Source organism: Bos taurus, chromosome 3, assembly GCF_002263795.3.
Source record: "Bos taurus isolate L1 Dominette 01449 registration number 42190680 breed Hereford chromosome 3, ARS-UCD2.0, whole genome shotgun sequence".
In the NCBI taxonomy this organism is placed as follows: Eukaryota; Metazoa; Chordata; class Mammalia; order Artiodactyla; family Bovidae; genus Bos; species Bos taurus.
In genome coordinates, this window is record NC_037330.1 from 115,778,630 (window position 1) to 115,796,301 (window position 17,672).

The 17,672-nt window shown below is 46.8% G+C and overlaps 1 protein-coding gene across 4 annotated transcripts in view; it reads right to left on the minus strand.

Moving 5' to 3' along the window:
* Positions 1-461: 461 nt before the first annotated feature.
* The window catches only part of IQCA1 (IQ motif containing with AAA domain 1), a 188,575-nt gene continuing 171,364 nt past the window's right edge, over positions 462-17,672 (minus strand). For 3 of the 4 annotated variants that reach the window (XM_010803867.4, XM_015467211.3, XM_010803866.4), the window contains 3 exons: positions 13,977-14,154; positions 6,938-7,176; positions 466-1,071 (listed from right to left, as the gene is read on the minus strand). In XM_010803867.4, coding sequence (XP_010802169.1) covers positions 946-1,071; positions 6,938-7,176; positions 13,977-14,154 — 543 coding nt within the window. In that variant the 3' untranslated portion in view covers positions 466-945. Of the gene's footprint in view, positions 1,072-6,937; positions 7,177-13,976; positions 14,155-17,672 lie in introns of all 4 variants that reach the window. The other variant, NM_001206547.1, reaches the window with a different exon arrangement.

Consider the following 17,672-nt stretch of genomic DNA (forward strand, 5'->3'; position numbering starts at 1 on the left):
TAGAAGTGGGTCACTCACTGTCGTCTACCAAGTAGGCATTCATGTTCTTACAAAACTGAAACTTATCTTTGACCCTCATCTTTCTATTCTTTACTTCTTTTTTTTCCTTAGCATTTGTTTTACTTCTTTGTTTAGCATTTCTCTTCTACAATTCTTATCCCATTTTATTTTTGGCTACACCTCACGGGCACTTAGGTCCCCGACCAGGGATTGAACCCAGGGCCACTGGATTGCCGGGGAAGTGCCTACTCCATTTTCATGCTGTGCTTTTCATCTAGCTGTTGGGCTGCCAGTGCTCCAGCGCTTCCAAAGATCAGTCACCTGGGAACTGAGGCAACGACTTCAGCCTCCGTGTTCCAAATATTAGCTCTGTGGCCCTGGGTCTCAGCCTCCCCATCTTTAAAGTCAGAAGATTGAAATCATTAATTTAAAAATCCTTTTTTAGCTTTAGCAACCAAATTAGAGTCAGTTCAAGAAAAAGTTTTTATTCCATTATTTAAAGTATATGAATAGAGCAAAGAATTAATTTATTAAAATATGTGCAAGATAATATATGGTATACATGAATTACTACAAACCTAGTCATATCAATGACATACTGAACGTACTAGTTGTCAAATTAGAATATTTTCTAACTATCAACATTTAAATCTGGCAACTAGTACTGTTGAGATGAAGTATCCAACTTGTGGAGAGATTGTGGAGAGATTGTGGAGTATGTGAAGAGTGAGTTTGGCTTATACACAAACTTTACATAGGCTAAGAAACAGTTACAAGCTGTAGAAGTGGTTGTTATGGACAGCTAACTTGGTGGTCAACCTATGAAGACCTGAGTGGGAGCAAGGCTGATGGGCATGGGGCATCAATGCGGGTCTTCAGATGGGCAATGGTCAATCTCCTCTGTCAAGTCAGAGACACCCGCATCCCCGGCTCCTCGGAAAGGCATTACTTTTTCTTTTTCTCCTTTTTCCCTTTCTTCTCCTTCTTTCCTTTGTCTTTTTCATTTTCTTTGTTACCTCCTGTTAATGCCAAGGCTCGCTTTTTACCCATAGGGGTCTTGGCATACCAGTCCTGAAATCAAACAGATGTTTAGGAAAATATGAAAACGACATGAATTCACTGGTATGCCCTTAAAAATAAAGACAAGCTTGCTGAAAGGAAGGGGGCAAGCAGCCATTAAACACTGGGCTTTTAAGGTATGTTCTTTCTTAGTGGTTTTGTATATTTCTACACTATTTGAAACTTTCACCTTAAAGAGTTAACAGAGAGACTACTTGCCAGGTCAAACCAAGAGCCCTTCCCACTAAGTCACCTGACTTCCTGGGGGTCTTGCTCTAACCCCAAGTTACCGAGGTTTTTTTGGTAATGTGAGTAGCTCCCTGTGGTTCAGACAAGACCATCAGCTGGACTGATGACCAACTGTGAACCTTGGGAGGGCTTCAAACACTCTGAGGGAGACTGTTGAAAACAAGACAGAAACACTGGAGCCAAAAGATCCCAAAAGCACTCAATAATCACAACTGGCCCTGTAATGACGTGTTTCTCAACCTTCACTTATATTTGAAATCTGAGAAACACTTTGGCTTGCAAACTCTGAAGTCGTATTTCATTAAATGACTATTGTTTGTGTTTATGCTTAGTTGCTCAGCGGTGTCCGACTGTGACCCCATGGACTGCAGCAGGCCAGGACTGCATGTCCATCACCAACTCCTAGAGCTTGCTCAAACTCATGTCCATTGCGTCGGTGATGCCATCCAACCATCTCATCCTCTGTCGGCCCCTTCTCCTCCTTCCTTCAATCTTTCCCAGTATCAGGGTCTTTTCCAATGAGTCAGTTCTTTGCATCAGGTGGCCAAAGTATTGGAGTTTCGGCTTCAGCATCAGTCCTTCCAATGAATATTCAGGCTGACTTCCTTTAGGATGGACTGGATGGATCTCCTTGCAGTCCAAGGGACTCTCAAGAGTCTTCTCCAACACCACAGTTCAAAAGCATCAATTCTTCAGTGCTCAGCTTTCTTTATGGTACACAACTCTCACATTCATACATGACTACTGGAAAAACCATAGCTTTGACTAGATGGACCTTTGTTGGCAAGGTAATATCTCTGCTTTTTAATATGCTGTCTAGGCTTTTCTATAGCTTTTCTTCCAAGCAGAAAGCCATTTCCTCCTCCAGGGGATCTTTGCAACCCAGGGATTGAACCTGTGTCTCTTGCACTGCAGGTGGATTCTTTACCCAGTGAGTTATTGGGAAGCCCTTAAATGACTATAATAAACATTATTTATCAATTCTCCTATTGACGGACTTAGAGGTGATTTTCAATATTTTGTCATTATGAATGCTGTTGAAATTCACAAGTTTAATATATATGAGAAAGCTTATATTAGAAAGCTTCTCTGGGGCATATACCCAAAAAAGAATTCCTGGGGTTGTAGGTAGGTCATGAGCCTCTTCAATTTTATCTCTGAAGGGGTGTGAGTAGGACACTGTCTCAGTCTTTGTCTTAAAATGCCTGTATTTTCTTCCATCTCTTGGATGCTGGTTTGTGTGTAAGTATGTGTGCTGTGTGCTCAGTCATGTCTCTTTGTGACCTCACGGACTGTAGCCCATCAGGCTTCTCTGCCCACGGGATTCTCCAGACAAGAATACTGGAGTAGGTTGCCATTTCCCTCTCTAGCAGATCTTCCTGACCCGGGGATTGAACCTGTGTCTCTTGCGTCTCCAGCACTGCCAGGAGAATTCTTTAGTACTCTGATTCCTGAGAATCCCCTCGAGGCTAGTTTTGCTGGATATAGATTTTAGGCAGCCAGTTATTTTTCCTCAGCACTTTGAAGATAGGCTTTCACTTTCTTCTGGTACTAATTGTTGCCAAGGAGACGTCTAATTTCCCCACTGCTTCTCTGCAGGTAATCTGGTATCATAAGACTGGCTTGTCATCTTGTTCTCAGTTTGACAATAATGTATGTAGATATAGATCTGTTTTACTCATTCGGCTGGGCATGTGGAATTTGTTTTTAATCTAAGAATTCATGTATTCAAGTTAAGAAAGTTCTTAGCAAGTATTTCTTCAAATAATCATTCCTCTGGTATTTCCTCTCTTCTTCCAAAACTATTATCTGGGTGCCAATGTTTTCAAAGGCTGTTACTTGCCATTTATAGGTTTTATCTGTTTATTTTTTTGTGCTGCTTTCTGAGGGAGCTCCCTAGGACCATCATCCATTCCACTAATCTGTTCTTTGACCATCTCTAGCCTGGCGTTCACATCTCTTTTGTTTTTTGACTTTTTATGTTAGTGACTATATTTTTCATTTCTAAGCTTTCTGTGGGCTTTTTTTTGATATAATTATCTGTTTTTACTCCATTTCTGGCCATCTTTGTTTCAAACCTTTGTATGTTTCTCTAATGGAAGTTATGGTTTCATTATACTAATCTAATTATATTAATATAATCTAACATAATGGATTAAAATCTAACGTAATTAGATTTTTGTTTAAACTATTGTCTTTTAATAATTTCTGTTTGAAGATTGTACTCAGCACTAGATTTTCTGAAATGTTTTGGAATTTTGATTTTCAGATTTGTCTCAGCCTCTCTCTTTCTCTCGTTATGCCTCCGTTCCTGAGCAGTGCTGAAGTTGCTTCCATGTGTTCTCTAAGCCCACATTCAGAACCAGGTCTTAGCGGATGTTTAGAAGTCTTACAGGATGCTCCTTGGTGGTATTGGGACGTCAAACATCTAGTCATGGAGGCAGCAGATTTGTCATTGTATCTGCCACGACTCCTAACCCTTTTTGCTTTCTATTCCTGTCTATGCTACATGCCATGCATCTGGCTGTCCCTGTGTTTGAGATTTATCTTTGTTTCTGGCACTTGGGGATTCTGTCATTCTTTTTTAGCTTTGGCTTACCTTTCAACGAAAGGTGAGGTGGCCAAGCAGTTAAGGTGACAGACTCCTAATTTACTGAGACACAGGATGGACTGCGTTCAGTGGACTGCTTCGGAGTAAGGTTTGAACGTCAGCTCTGCTCCTTTTAAGCTGTGTCACCTGGAACAAGTCCTCTTGTGGTTTTCTTTTTCTGGTTGTTTTATTTTGGCTGCTGTAGCACATTACTACATACTTAGTGGCTTAAAACAAAGCACTTAATATCTTACAGTTCTGTAGGTCAGAAGTCCAAAAGGGGTCTCATGGGGCTAAAATCAAGGTGTCTGCAGGCTGTATTCCCTTCTGGAGCTCTGGGGGAGAATCCATCCCCTTGTCTCTTGTAGCTTCCAGAGGCCACCTGCTCTCCCGGCTGGTGGCCTCATCTCCACCTCTGGGCGGCAGTGCTGGGCTACCTGGAGGTCCAGTGACTCCTCATGCGGCCGTCTTTCTGTTTCTCTTCTGACGCCCTCTTCTAATTTTTATGAGTACACTGGACTCATGAGGATAATTCAGGGTGATCTGTCTTCAGGCCAGCTGATTAGCAGCCTTACTCCATCTGAATTCCCCTTTGCCATGCAACCTGACAAATTCCCAGGTTCCAGGGACTCGAGTGTAGACCTGTTTGAAACTGACTATAACCCAGTTTCTTCATCTGCAAAATAGAGCAATGGTGAGGTCTGAATTCATAGGGTGCCTGGCTAATAGTCACAATAGTATTAGCTAACATTGTTATGACTATTACATTCTTATCATTCAGTATGTTCTCCATCACGTCCACGAAGCACGTACATGTGTCTGGAGAACCTGTAAGAAAGACCTCAGTCTGACACACTGTTAGCAGCACAGTTAGGTGGAACTTCTCAGGGTGACGACGATAGACCTGGTTACCAGCATCTACAGCCACGCAATCTCATCATCTGGAAGAGTGACAGTGTCATTCCATCTGTCCATCTGCTCAATCCATTTCCCACTCAACAAGTTAACTGAGCATCTAGCTGGGGCCAGGTGCTGGGTGAATCCCAGAGTAAAGACAGGAAGCGGAAATGGATGGGGTGGGTGGGTGAGTGATGATGGTGGTAAAATGACCTAGTTCCTTTGAGAAACGAACATGATGGAACTCCGCTCAGTGTTATGTGGCAGCCTGGATGGGAAGGGAGCTTGGGGGAGAAAAGATCCACGTATTTGCATGGTTGAGTCTCCTCGCTGCTCACCTGAAACTATCAGAACACTGTTAATCGGCTACACCCCAATACAAAATAAAAAAGTTTGAAGTTAAAAAAAAACCAGCAAAAACGAGTATGAGGAGCAGATGCAAGAAACATATGCGTTCTCACCCCAGGTTATAAAATGGCAGCACTTCCTTCTTTTGATTAATACAATGGATTCTAGTCACTGGATCTCAAGTACCTGAAACAGGTATTAAGCTTCTAGAGATTATTTCAGACAGTAAAAAACCCAGCTAAGAGAAAACACCCAAACCTAGTTCCTCAAAATAGGGAGGGACATTGTCATTTTACAAAGGAGAAATAACCTGGGGATTTCTAACAAGGATATATCGCTTGAAGAGGATTAATATTTGCAGTCAACACTAACAAGGTTTAAATAGTTAGTGAGTATAATTCAGACGCTGGCAAAAACTTCAACTTGGAGTCATAAATATTTCTTCTGACTTTTCTAGAGCAAGGATCAGGGAACTGTGGCTGATGGGCCAAAGTTGGTCTGTTGTCTGTTTTTGCAAATAAAGTTTCATTGGCACCCGGCCACACCCATTCATTTATTTGCTGCGTCTGGACACTTTTGAGGCAGGACGTAGAGTTAAACAGTTGGGACAGAGACCACGTAGTTTTTGAAGCCTAAAACATTTACTGTCTGGCCCTTTAAGGAAAAAGTCTGTCAACTCGTGTGCAGACCATTATTTTTGGAATCAGTGCGGTGACTATTTTTCATCTTCATTGACCCATCAGTGGCAAAGCAGAAGGGGAACAGTTTCTAGAGTTGGTGGAAACATGACCCATTGTAGAGGGAATTTCCCTAATCCCAGGCAGGCTATCAAAGATGAGAGGTCTGAACGAAAATTCCAACTCTTTCTGGTGACTGAATGGCCAAGATGGTGATGGATATAATTTCATGGATACAGTTTCCCTTCTTTTTATTCCTAGTTGGCCAAGAAAACTACCTTCAGGTCCAGAAAGAGAACTCAATGGTGCTCATTGCTATGAAAAGGGTTTGAAGGGGCGCCTGCTGGCCTGGGCCTTGGGGGGTGAGGGTGAGGGGGTGTAATTCTGACAGTGCTTGGAGAAGGCACATCACTCTTGGCTGGTTCTTTTCCTCTTATAGCAGAGGGACCTGGAAGAAAACAATTCTGTGAACATCTCAGAATGTGTTCAAAAATTAGAAAACTAAATCCAGCTGAATCTTCTCGTGATTTCCTATTACAAGTGAACCCAGGCACATATGACACAAGCCAGCATTGGCTGGAAGTACACTGTTTAGGGAATGGTTTTCTCCAGGCAAAACCTGTTCCGTTATGTGAATTGTGAAAGCAAAAACCAATGAGAACAGGTGTGTGTGTGTGTGTGTGCAAATCCAGTAGTTCTGAAGCTGCTACTCAATTCTGCAATTTGATTGTTCTCTTATAAGGTTCTCTTACGGCTCAACTGATAAAGAATCTGCCTGCAATGCGGAAGACCTGGGTTCAATCCCTGGGTTGAGAAGATCCTCTGGAGCAGGGAAAGGCTACCCACTGCAGTATTCTGGCCTGGAGAATTCCATGGGCTGTATAGTCCATGGGGTCACAAAGAGTTGGACACGACTGAGCGACTTTCACTTTCACTTATAAGGTTACGGATCACAATTTTCCTAAGATTTAGAAGGCACATGTTTTATTGCTAAGGCCAGAAGACACTGTGGACCTCAAATTTCACTGGATATGGCAGAGTCCAAATGCATGAATAGAGGAGGGTGGCGGTGTCGTGAATGACAAGCGTTTGTTGCTGAGACATGCGCTGCATTTACCTTAAAGCTGTCTTCTTCCTCCTGGTAGACAGGATTCATGCTGGTGAGAGAGGCAATGAACTCGAGGGCAGTGAGTGGCTTGTGGGACTGCTGGCGGATTCTCCGCTCCGTGAGCACCTCCTTCACCACTTGGACAATGTGTCCTTGCGTGAAGCCGTCGGTGATCTTCGCCAGGCAACTGACACTCAGGGTGTCTGTGATGACGCCACCGTGTCGTTGAATGATCTCCTTCCACAGAACTGTTGTGTCCAAGACGATGGTAAAGACAGAGAATGAGAGTCAGCAGAGAGAAAACAGGGTTAACCCAGTCCCCGGGACAAACCTGCCTCTCTCCAAGAAAGGAGAGCACAGGGGTCTGCTCCAATTTGTAATTCAAATGAGCATGGGGCCAAAGAACCAAACACTTTGCCTCAAGTGATTTTTCACCCACAAGGCATGCACATCGATGGCCCTGAGTTCTACAGATCCCTCAATCCCTTGTGAATTGACAAAACGTTTAATAAGGGTCAGTATACACTATCATGTGTATTAATACAACAGATCGCTAGCAGGAAACAGTTGTACAGCTCCGCAAACTCCGCTGGGTGCTCTGCAATGACGTGTGGGCGGGAGTGGGGAGGGGTGGGAGGGAGGTCCAAGACGGAGGGGATATATGTATACATTTAGCAGTCACTTCGTACAGCAGAAAGTAACACAACCTTGTGAAGCAATTACACTCCAATTATAACTTTTTAAAAAAGGTCAGTAGAGATTTAGGGTGGTGACTTCGAAGATGTTCAAAATCTTCCAAAACTGGAAATGTATGATGTTTGGTTCAGTAGGAGTTTGACTTGAGTTAGAAAGGTCATTTCATGTGTGATTTATACGTGTAGAACTGTAGCACACAGTCCGATTTCCATCCACTTCACAGGGCTTGGTTCCTGTTGGGCGTATGACACTGCAGAACATGTCCTTTGAGCAGAGCCATACTCTCTGCCCCCAACCATGGCAACCACACACAGATGAACAGATCTACTGAATGGTGCCCTGTTGCTGTCTGGGTTGGTGGGACCTTGGGTAACCGGGAGATTCCACTTGGGACATGGGATGCTGTGAAGATGAATTAAGAAATAATCCCTGGTGCTTCTTAACCTTAGACACAGGATGGTCTCCCACACAACATTCAAGACATAACACTTTGAACACTACATCCATTCTGTAAGAGAGACTCTACAGAAATAAATTGAGACCCGCTGTGATATGTTTTTCCAGTGGTCATGTATGGATGTGACAGTTGGACCATAAAGAAAGCTGAGCACTGAAGAATTGATGCTTTTGAACTGTGGTGTTGGAGAAGACTCTTGAGAGTCCCTTGGACTGCAAGGAGATCCAACCAGTCCATCCTAAAGGAAATTAGCCCTGAATATTCATTGGAAGGACTGATGCTGAAGCTGAAACTCCAACATTTTGGCCACCTGATGCAAAGAAGTGACTCATTTGAAAAGGCCCTGATGCTGGGAAAGATTGAAGGCAGGAGGAGAAGGGGCTGACAGAGGATGAGATGGTTGGATGGCATCACTGACTCAATGGACATGAGTTTGAGCAACTCCAGGAGTTGGTGATGGACAGGGAGGTGTGGCGTGCTGCAGTCCATGGGGTCACAAAGAGTCAGACACGACTGAGTGACTGAACTGAACTGAAGTGTGAAGTGTTAGTTCTGTCCAGACAGTGAGGATGGGACTGGGCAGGGACAAGACTGTCCATCTCAGAGCCAGCCCTGGCACGGTGAAGGCTGGGCTAAATGTCCCTAAAGAGTTTTGACCTTCTTTGAGGAAGGTTAAAGACAGTTTTTTAATAAATGAAGATTCCTGCATGATCTGAGCACCGTCAGGGGTGTGGAATGACTACATCATCCAAACACATTGACCCCTAAATACCAGGTGAAATGAAAAGTTCCAGTGACTGTTGAGGAATAGAATGACTTGGGACAGAACTATGACCCACACAAGAGAGTCTGGTTTTGGGGCCTCAAGTTATTTCTCCATCCTCCTTGGTGGGGGATCCTTGGCTCCAAGGTGAGCGGAGTTGCTGGGAAGGGGGATATGTTACCATGGGGCCTGAGGTATCTTCTAGCTGTGGAAGGTTAGCCATCGAGGCTTGAGGCCACAGTGAAGCCTGCAAGGGCTCCAGGGGCCCCCAACCTGACCTAAAGCAGCATCTACCCCCTGCGTCTACGCTGCTACTTCCTTAGGGGGTTTATTTAAACTTGAAGTCATCTTAAGGTTACCTGTAAAAATAGAAGTAGAAAGATTTAATCCTTAGGCTTCTGTGAGAAATAAGGACAAGAAAGTATAGACAGCAACTGGAAGAAACCGTTCTGATATACAGTGGGCATTTTGATTTCTATAGCTTTATTACTGCTATTTCTGTAATTACTATTAGTCATTCTATTTTGTGGGGCTTCCCAGGGGGCTCAGTGGTATAGAACCCGCCTGCCAATGCAGGGGACATGGGTTCAATCCCTGGGTGGGGAAGACTTTCTGGAGAAGGAGATGGCAGTGCACTCCAAGATTCCAGCCTGGAGAATCCCATGGATAGAGGAGCCTGGTGGGAGTCCATCGGATCGCAGAGAGTCGGACACACGACTGAGTGACTTAACAGCAACAACACTGCATTTTGTACCAAAGTTTTCTAATGCTCACTAAAACATCAATGATTGATATAAAAGCTAACACAAAATAAACAAGAGTATTTCTGAGCATATTTATGTAAAGACCCTGGAGCAGATAACGATTACCCTTATCTAAATACAACTGTCACAGATCAGAAAACAACCCGTGGTAAAAATACACAGCAACAACAACCACCACATCACACCACCCCTTGGGATCTAGTCTGTCTTGTCCACATTCATAACATCTAAAAACTGTGCAAACAGGTCTGAGCGGTGACTTGGAAGCTAAAAGGGAACGCATCTTATGGCACAGGTGATAACCCCTAAAGCTGAGGAGCCAGAGAACACCCCAGACTGGGACCCAGAACAGCTTCAGTCTCGAGGGCTGAGGGCAGCCAAGGGGCTCTCTGCACCCAGTGCTGTATTTCGTTTTCCTCTCGTGAATGCCGAGGGCTTCTCAGTTCTTCAGGCTAATCTACATCCCCTTCTCCTTCTTTAGACTGAAAGGAATCTGGTCTTTGGGTCCCCTGCGAAGAACTGACTCATTGGAAAAGACCCTGATGCTGGGAAAGATTGAAGGCAGGAGGAGAAGAGGGCAGCAGAGGATGAGATGGTTGGATGGCATCACCAACTCAACGGACATGAGTTTGAGCAGGCTCTGGGAGTTGGTGATGGACAGGGAAGCCTGGCGTGCTGCAGTCCATGGGGTCGCAGAGAGTCAGACACAACTGAGCAACTGAACAATAACAACTCTGCTTTTGCCATTCCAAATTGATTGCATCCTGACTGCTGCTTGAGAGGACACCATCTCTTAAAATTCATTTTCATTTGGGGTCTTGCACAAGCACACGAGGCTGAATAATATGATTTGGATGAGCTTCTGGACTCTGTAGTCTAGAATTCCAGAAAAATCGAAAGACACGAGCTGGACTCCTCTGAGCAGATGCTGGGTCCAGGGTGGGGAGCCTGTGATGGATTGGGTTATTAGTGGAACAGACCCCAGGGAAGAGAGGCAAGAGGCAGAGCATTAGGAACATGGAGAGATGGAAGCCCAAAGGGATTTCTGGGGACTAGACATGGCATTCATCAACCGGGGGGGGGTGGGGGTGGATTTTCTTTGCAGAGACATTTTGAAGGAAACAGCTTGATTTGGGGAAAGAAGGTAGATATTGAATTATATTTGGTAAACCTTAAGGACAGTGTTTCCTCCGGCTGATCTACCCTTAGCTTCTCAGCCCCATCACCTGCCCCCTCCCCGCCTGGAGGAATTGGAGAAGTTGGATGGTGATTGTTCCACACACCTCCAGCGCTCTGCCTCCTGCAAACAGATGGACAAGCAAGGGCCCAAGTTATGAATTTGCAGGCCAGGCTTTACGGGCTGTGAGAGACCATTTTTGATCACTGCAAAGACAGGAATAGTCTTTCTTTAAGATAGATGTCCCAGTCAGTGTGGCTATGATAACTTCAAGGTCACTGGAGGAAACAGGCAGTGTTTATGATGTTGGCGAGAATGGCGGCCTCAACAAATCACCCACCAGCAAAGAAATATGTGAGATGCATGTGGCTGAGCGGACAGAGCCCTGAGCCCAAGACAGCCGCTGCTGCGGGTTCATCATCTGCGCGCAGGTGAAGGGACGCTTCCTCCTCCTGTCCCACGTGGCTGCGGGAGGGGGTTCAGGCTGGAATCTGTCACACGATCTGAGTCCCTAGAGAGGCCTGGCACTTCATCAAAAGAGCACAACTGTCCTCGTTAGACATCAATAGCTCCATTTTTAAAGGGCCTCTGGTTTTGTCAAACAGTGGAAACTATTGAATCCAACCAAAGTCAAGAATAAAGTTCTGGCTCCTGAAAATTAATAATACACTACTTTACTCCATTAAGATAGCTTAAAATATATATACAATGCAGAGGAAGAGAGACAGACACAGAGAGACAGGGAGAGAGAGATGCTAACAGGAGTGGGGAAGCTCTGACGAAGCTGGGAGCCAGGAGTCCTCTGCAGTGACTCACGGTGGGCAGAGAATGCTGGTGCCCACCCACCTCCTGAGCTCAACTACACAGTCCTGTCCCCTTGAACCTGAGATCACGTAAATCATTCTGGCCAACGTGGGTAGAAGTGCTGTGGGCCCCATCTGGGTCTGGTTCCTAAAATCTCCTGAGAGATCATTTAGAGGATCTTTTTCTCCCTTTGATGCTGGTTGGCTGCAGAGGGTCCAGTGGAGGGTTTGCAGGCCCCAGAAGTCAGGGAAGCCCCTAGATGATGGAGAGATAACTGCATCCAAAGTCCCCCCGTCCTTTGTATAGAACACTGATTTATGAAGTCTGGACCACAGTTTTTGGAGATAGAAATGACTGCATGTTGCAAACCGAGTGGCTAATAAGCTAAGAGATTTTCATGTATGGGGAATAAAGGGCTGTTCTTTCAGCAAATTGCATTAGCCAGGAGCTTAAGAACAACCAGAAAGAAACATATAGCCTCTCTGTTTTGGTGATGCTACTGTGAAGGATTAACAGAAACCAAGTCTGACCTAGTAGATTTTATTACTATCATCAGTGCTCACCATTGCTGCTGTGTCATCGCTAGCTCCATCTCCTCTCTTGCCACCACCACCGTGACCACCAGGATCTCCTTCACCCCCAGGCTGCAGTCATGACCACCATCCTCAGACTGCAGTCACCATCACCACCATGTCCAAGACACCATCACCACCATCACCACCTCTAAACCAGATCTATCACCACCGCCACCACCACCATGGCTGGCCAAGATGACCCCTCAGTGAGCTGCACTTTGACCTCCACAGCCTCTGTCGTCCACTGTCCTTGACCTTGAGCTGGCCCTGGGACTTTCTCTTGACCAGCAGAGTGTGGTGAGGATGACTGTGTGACTTCTGAGGCTGGGTCACAAGAATCCATCCAGCTTCCTCCTGAATCTCTTGAAACGTGTGCTCTCAGGATGCAATTTTGGGGACCCGGGTGCTGTGCAAAAGGCCATGGGGAATGGAGAGCTGGTCCCCCAGCCCCAGCTGAGCTTCTAGCTCATCCAGTCACGGATGTCCAGGCCTATCCAGGCTTCAGATGACTGAAGCTCCAGTCGCTGTCATGAAACACCTCGGGGGGAGGGAAGCCCGAGCCAAACCCAGTGGCCCCTCAGAACCACAAGAGGCATAGGTTGTTGTTTCCAGCCCCTGGGGAGGGCTGTCACACAGCAAGAGACGTGGAGACCCCATCAGCACCACTGCCGGCTCCCGAGCCATCTACCACCCAGCCGTGGAAATCCTCCTCCTCCACGACAACCATCAGCACCTTATTCCCCCTTCTCCTCCACCTCTACCCGTGCTCTTGGGGGGCTGGGATGGTACTGGGCATTCCAGCCATCTTACAGAAGGGTCACCACCACCCTGCGAACTCCACGGTTCTCCTACGTTACAGATGAGAGAGCGGGGAGGCTCAGGTCAGCCAACTTGTCAAGGTCATCAGTGATCCAGGGGCCAAGCTGGGATCAGACCCAGGTCTGCTCAGAGCCCGCATCTCACCCTGCTTCCCCATTTCACTGCCCTGTTTCCCAGGGTCCCTGGTTGGTACGGTTCCTGGTTAATAATAGATTTCCAAAAATGTGGATTTTGAATCTGTCTGTTCAAGAAAAAAAAATGGAAAAAAGTAAGCTATTGTATTTAGCGTGTAAGTCAATCAACGTTCTCCTGAACTAATATTTTAAGATTGGAAAAGAAATGCTGCCGGATGAGAAAGGCAGCACCACCATGGGGACAAAATGAGGGACCCGACTCTACCTGTTGGAAGGAAAATTCACACCCTCGAGGCTTCTGTCTCCCTCGGGGCTCAAAATATTAATCCCTGTCCAGTTTCTTCGGAGAAGGCAATGGCATCCCACTCCAGTACTCTTGCCTGGAAAATCCCATGGACGGAGGAGCCTGGAAGGCTGCAGTCCATGAGGTCGCTGAGGGTCGGAGACGACTGAGCGACTTCACTTTCACTTTTCACTTTCATGCATTGGAGAAGGAAATGGCAACCCACTCCAGTGTTCTTGCCTGGAGAATCCCAGGGACGGGGGAGCCTGGTGGGCTGCTGTCTATGGGGTCACACAGAGTCGGACACGACTGAAGTGACTTAGCAGTCCAGTTTCTTATCGTCCAGGGAAAAACGATCATGTTAACAACAGAACAGAGGTGTACGCTTTGCTCTTCTGACCTGGCATTTGCGTTTATAGCTCAGAGTCTGGCTGACCCTGGCACACTGGGCCTCACGCCCTCTTCTGATGCTCCTGGGTGATGAAGGCCACCCTCCCGGCCCCACACGACAGCACGGCCATCACAGATGGCCCAGCCTCGCTGGCTGCACACGGGAAGGGGTGAGGGGGTACTTGCCATATCTGGAAGCGTAGTCTGGTCTGGGAACCAAAATAATTTTTTGGTAAGCTTTGCAGAAAGGTTGAAGTTCCGCATCAAAAGGTCGCTTTGTGGTCCCCACAATTAGAATCCTGTCGTCTGGCTTCAGGAGTTTCAGCATTTTGGGAAGCTGCTTTTTCAGGCGCTTAGGTTCCATCTGGGAGAAACAGAGAGGAAAAAAAAAATGAGCCCACATATAGAAAACAGAATTAAGAGCTAAAGAAAGTTCAGCCTCGGACGCACCGTGGGATGCCCTTACAAATGTGCTTTCAGGGCTGCTGGCCATACTTTCCTAGAGTGTGTCCTGGGCCAGGTCTCAGGACGTGATTCCTGGTTGGTGTGGTCTGAATTGCTGGCCCTTCCTTTCCTCAAATCTGGTGTTCAGATTTGGACAGGGGGAAGGAGGGAAGCACCTGACCGAACGTTCTAGCATCTTAGCCCTAAGCATGGGAAATGGGTGGATTTCCAAGCGGAAGGAAGCTGCCTGGGGTTGACAATGGGTTCTGGTGTGTTCCTCCGAGCTGTTTTGCAGGTGAACCCAAGACTTCCTTTGTTGATGGCCGTGACAATGAGGATCCAAGGTCCCGGATCTCAGATCTGAAAACACCCCATGACACGGAGTGTGACACCACTTCTCTCCGAAGCAGTCTGGATGTAGTCCGAAGCTGTCTTATTTCAGTACAGCCTCCGCACTAATTGAGGGTCAGGAGCAAGATGTGAGGCACTGGAGGGAGGAGGACTTCCGGCCTGGGGGTAGTGGTGAGCAGATTTGGCCACGTTGCCATGGCAACACACCAGCCTTCAACCAGGGCAGCAAGAGGAGAGGAAGTGGTGAAGGGTGGTGGGGGGCCTCCACAGAGATGCCCAAGCATACTCTGGGCCTCTTTTGCTCCCCTTTGGCTCAGGGACAACTTAGACACGGAGTTAAAGATCTCACCTATGCTGGGGTTTCCTGGAACCGCCCCCCAGCACCTATGAGGTCCTCTACAGAGATGAGGGCACCTGAGGTTTGTCCTGTGAGTCCCGCACCCTCGGGCTGAGAGACAGCCCTGTACGAAGGTTTGCCGGAAGGGGCTGGGGAAGCCTAGGGAAGGGAGGGAGCACGTGATAAATTCCATCCTTGGGAATAAAAGCGAACAGTGGAGGGTACTGGAGGCCCAGGGGGTATGGGGGTGCCAGAGCTGTGTATGGCTTGCAGGGCCTTGGGGACAAGGCCACTGTGTGCTGGGGGACAGCCAGCCTGCTGGGCAGAGGGTTGGAGGGTCAGGGTTGGCATGCAGCCCGCAGGGTGGGTGTCAGCTGGGGGAGGGGAGAGGAGGGGCTGTTGGCCAAGCAGGGGCCCCAGGGCTGAGGCTTTCCTTCCTTCCTCCATGTGACTAGCAGGAGGGCCCAGTTTCATGGAGCACGAGGAAAAGACCATAAGAGGCTGAGAAGGAGCACTACCCTAGCCGAGGGGCCCTTAGGAACACAGCCCAGCGGGAAGCTGCAGGAACTTCGGCTCCAAGCAGGACCTGGGTTGGGGCCTGCCTTGACCACAGGACAGGGCAGCTGCACTTCCATGCCTGCCTGCCTTGCTCATCGCTTCTTATGCCCAGCCTGCACGCACAGCACCGGGAGCACCGACCGCAGGGCTCCAGGGCTCTTGCTCTGTGCCTGGCGCGGGCTCTCTCATCTAACCCTCACAGGCAGCCCATCAGAGGGGCTTGCTCCCACCCTCACCGGGGAGATGTGGGCCTGAGGCATGAGGCGGTCTGGAGACCTGCTCAGAGTTCAGGAGTGGGACCCTGGCTGCCGGGACGGAGGCGGCGACTCCAGAACCTTGCTCCTTCCCCTACTCTGTGGAGCAGGGGCGGGGCAGGGGGGTCCTGTCTCTCAGGGGGATGTGCCGGGGGTCTTGCTCCCCGCTGACCCACCAATTCCCTTCCTGTGTAGGGCCTACAGCAATTGAGAGCTGCAAAGGAGACTTAAAATATCTATTACTATTATATTATGTTATGGCTGACTCTATTTTTCTGGGCTCCAAAATCACTGCAGATGGTGACTGAAGTCATGAAATTAAAAGATGCTTACTCCTTGGAAAAAAAGTTATGACCAACCTAGACAGCATATTAAAAAGCAGAGACATTACTTTGTCAATAAATGTCTGTCTAGTCAAGGCTATGGTTTTTCCAGTGGTCATGTATGGATGTGAGAGTTGGACTATAAAGAAAGCTGAGTGCTGAAGAATTGATGCTTTTGAACTGTGGTGTTGGAGAAGACTCTTGAGAGTCCCTTGGACTGCACGGAGATCCAACCAGTCCATCCTAAAGGAGATCAGTCCTGGGTGTTTATGGGAAGGACTGATGTTGAAGCTGAAACTCCAATCCTTTGGCCACCTGATGCGAAGAGCCTACTCATTGGAAAAGACCCTGATGCTGGGAAAGATTGAGGGTGGGAGGATAAGGGGACAACAGAAGATGAGATGGTTGGATGGCATCACCAACTCAATGGACATGGGTTTGGGTGGACTCCGGGAGTTGGTGATGGACAGGGAGGCCTGGTGTGCTGCGGTTCATGGGGTCGCAAAGAGTCAGACACGACTGAGAGACTGAACTGAACTGATATGTTATTATATTTATATCATTATTATGGTATGTTGTTTTCCAGTTGCTCAGTCGTGTCCTACTCTTTGCCACCCCATGGACTGCAGCACGCCAGGCTTCCCTGTCCTTCACCATCTCCCGGAGCATGCTCAAACTCACGTCTACTGAGTCAGTGATGCCATCCAACTATCTCATCCTCTGTCATCCCCTTCTCCTCCCACCTTCAATCTTTCCCAGCATCAGGGTGTTTTCTAATGAGTCAGCTCTTCATATCGGGTGGCCAAAGTATTGGAGCTTTAGCTTCAACATCAGTCCTTCTAATGAATATTCAGGGTTGCATTTAGGATTTCATTTAGGATTGACTGGTTTGATAAGGTATAGATCTGCTTTATTGATATAATTCATATACCGTATAATCCACCTATTCAAAACATATGCTTCCGATAAAATTAAAACAGTAAAAAAAGAAAATGCCTGACTGAGTGGCTTTTAGCATAGTCACAGAGTTGTGCAGCCATCATCACAATTAATTTTAGAACAGTTTCATACTTGCTCCCAAAAGATCTCACCCATTTGTAGTCACTGCCCACTCTTCCCCAACTTCCTTTCCCAATCCTAGGCAATCACTAATCTACTTTTTCTCTCTACAGATTTGCATATTCTGGATACTTCATAAATAGAATCATTCAATATGTGTGTGTGTGTGTGTGTCTTCTTTCATTTAGCACGTCATTTCTGAGGTTCACCCATGTTGTGGTATGCTTTAGTATTTCAATTGCTGAATGATATCCACTGCATGGCTATGCCACACTTTATTTATCCACTCATCAGTTGATGGACATTTGGGTTACTGCTACTTTTTGGCTCTTCTGAATTGTGCCACGATCAACATTTGTGTACAGGATTTTGTACGTGCTAATGTTTTTATTTTGAATTGCTAGGTCATATGGTCACTCTTACATTTAACCTTTTAAAGAAATACCAGACTGTTTTTCAAAGTATTTGCCCCATTTTACAATCCTAGCAGAGAGCAGATTTAAGTTTCTCCAGACTCTTGCCGACACTTGAGATTGTTTATTTTCCTTAGTTTTGT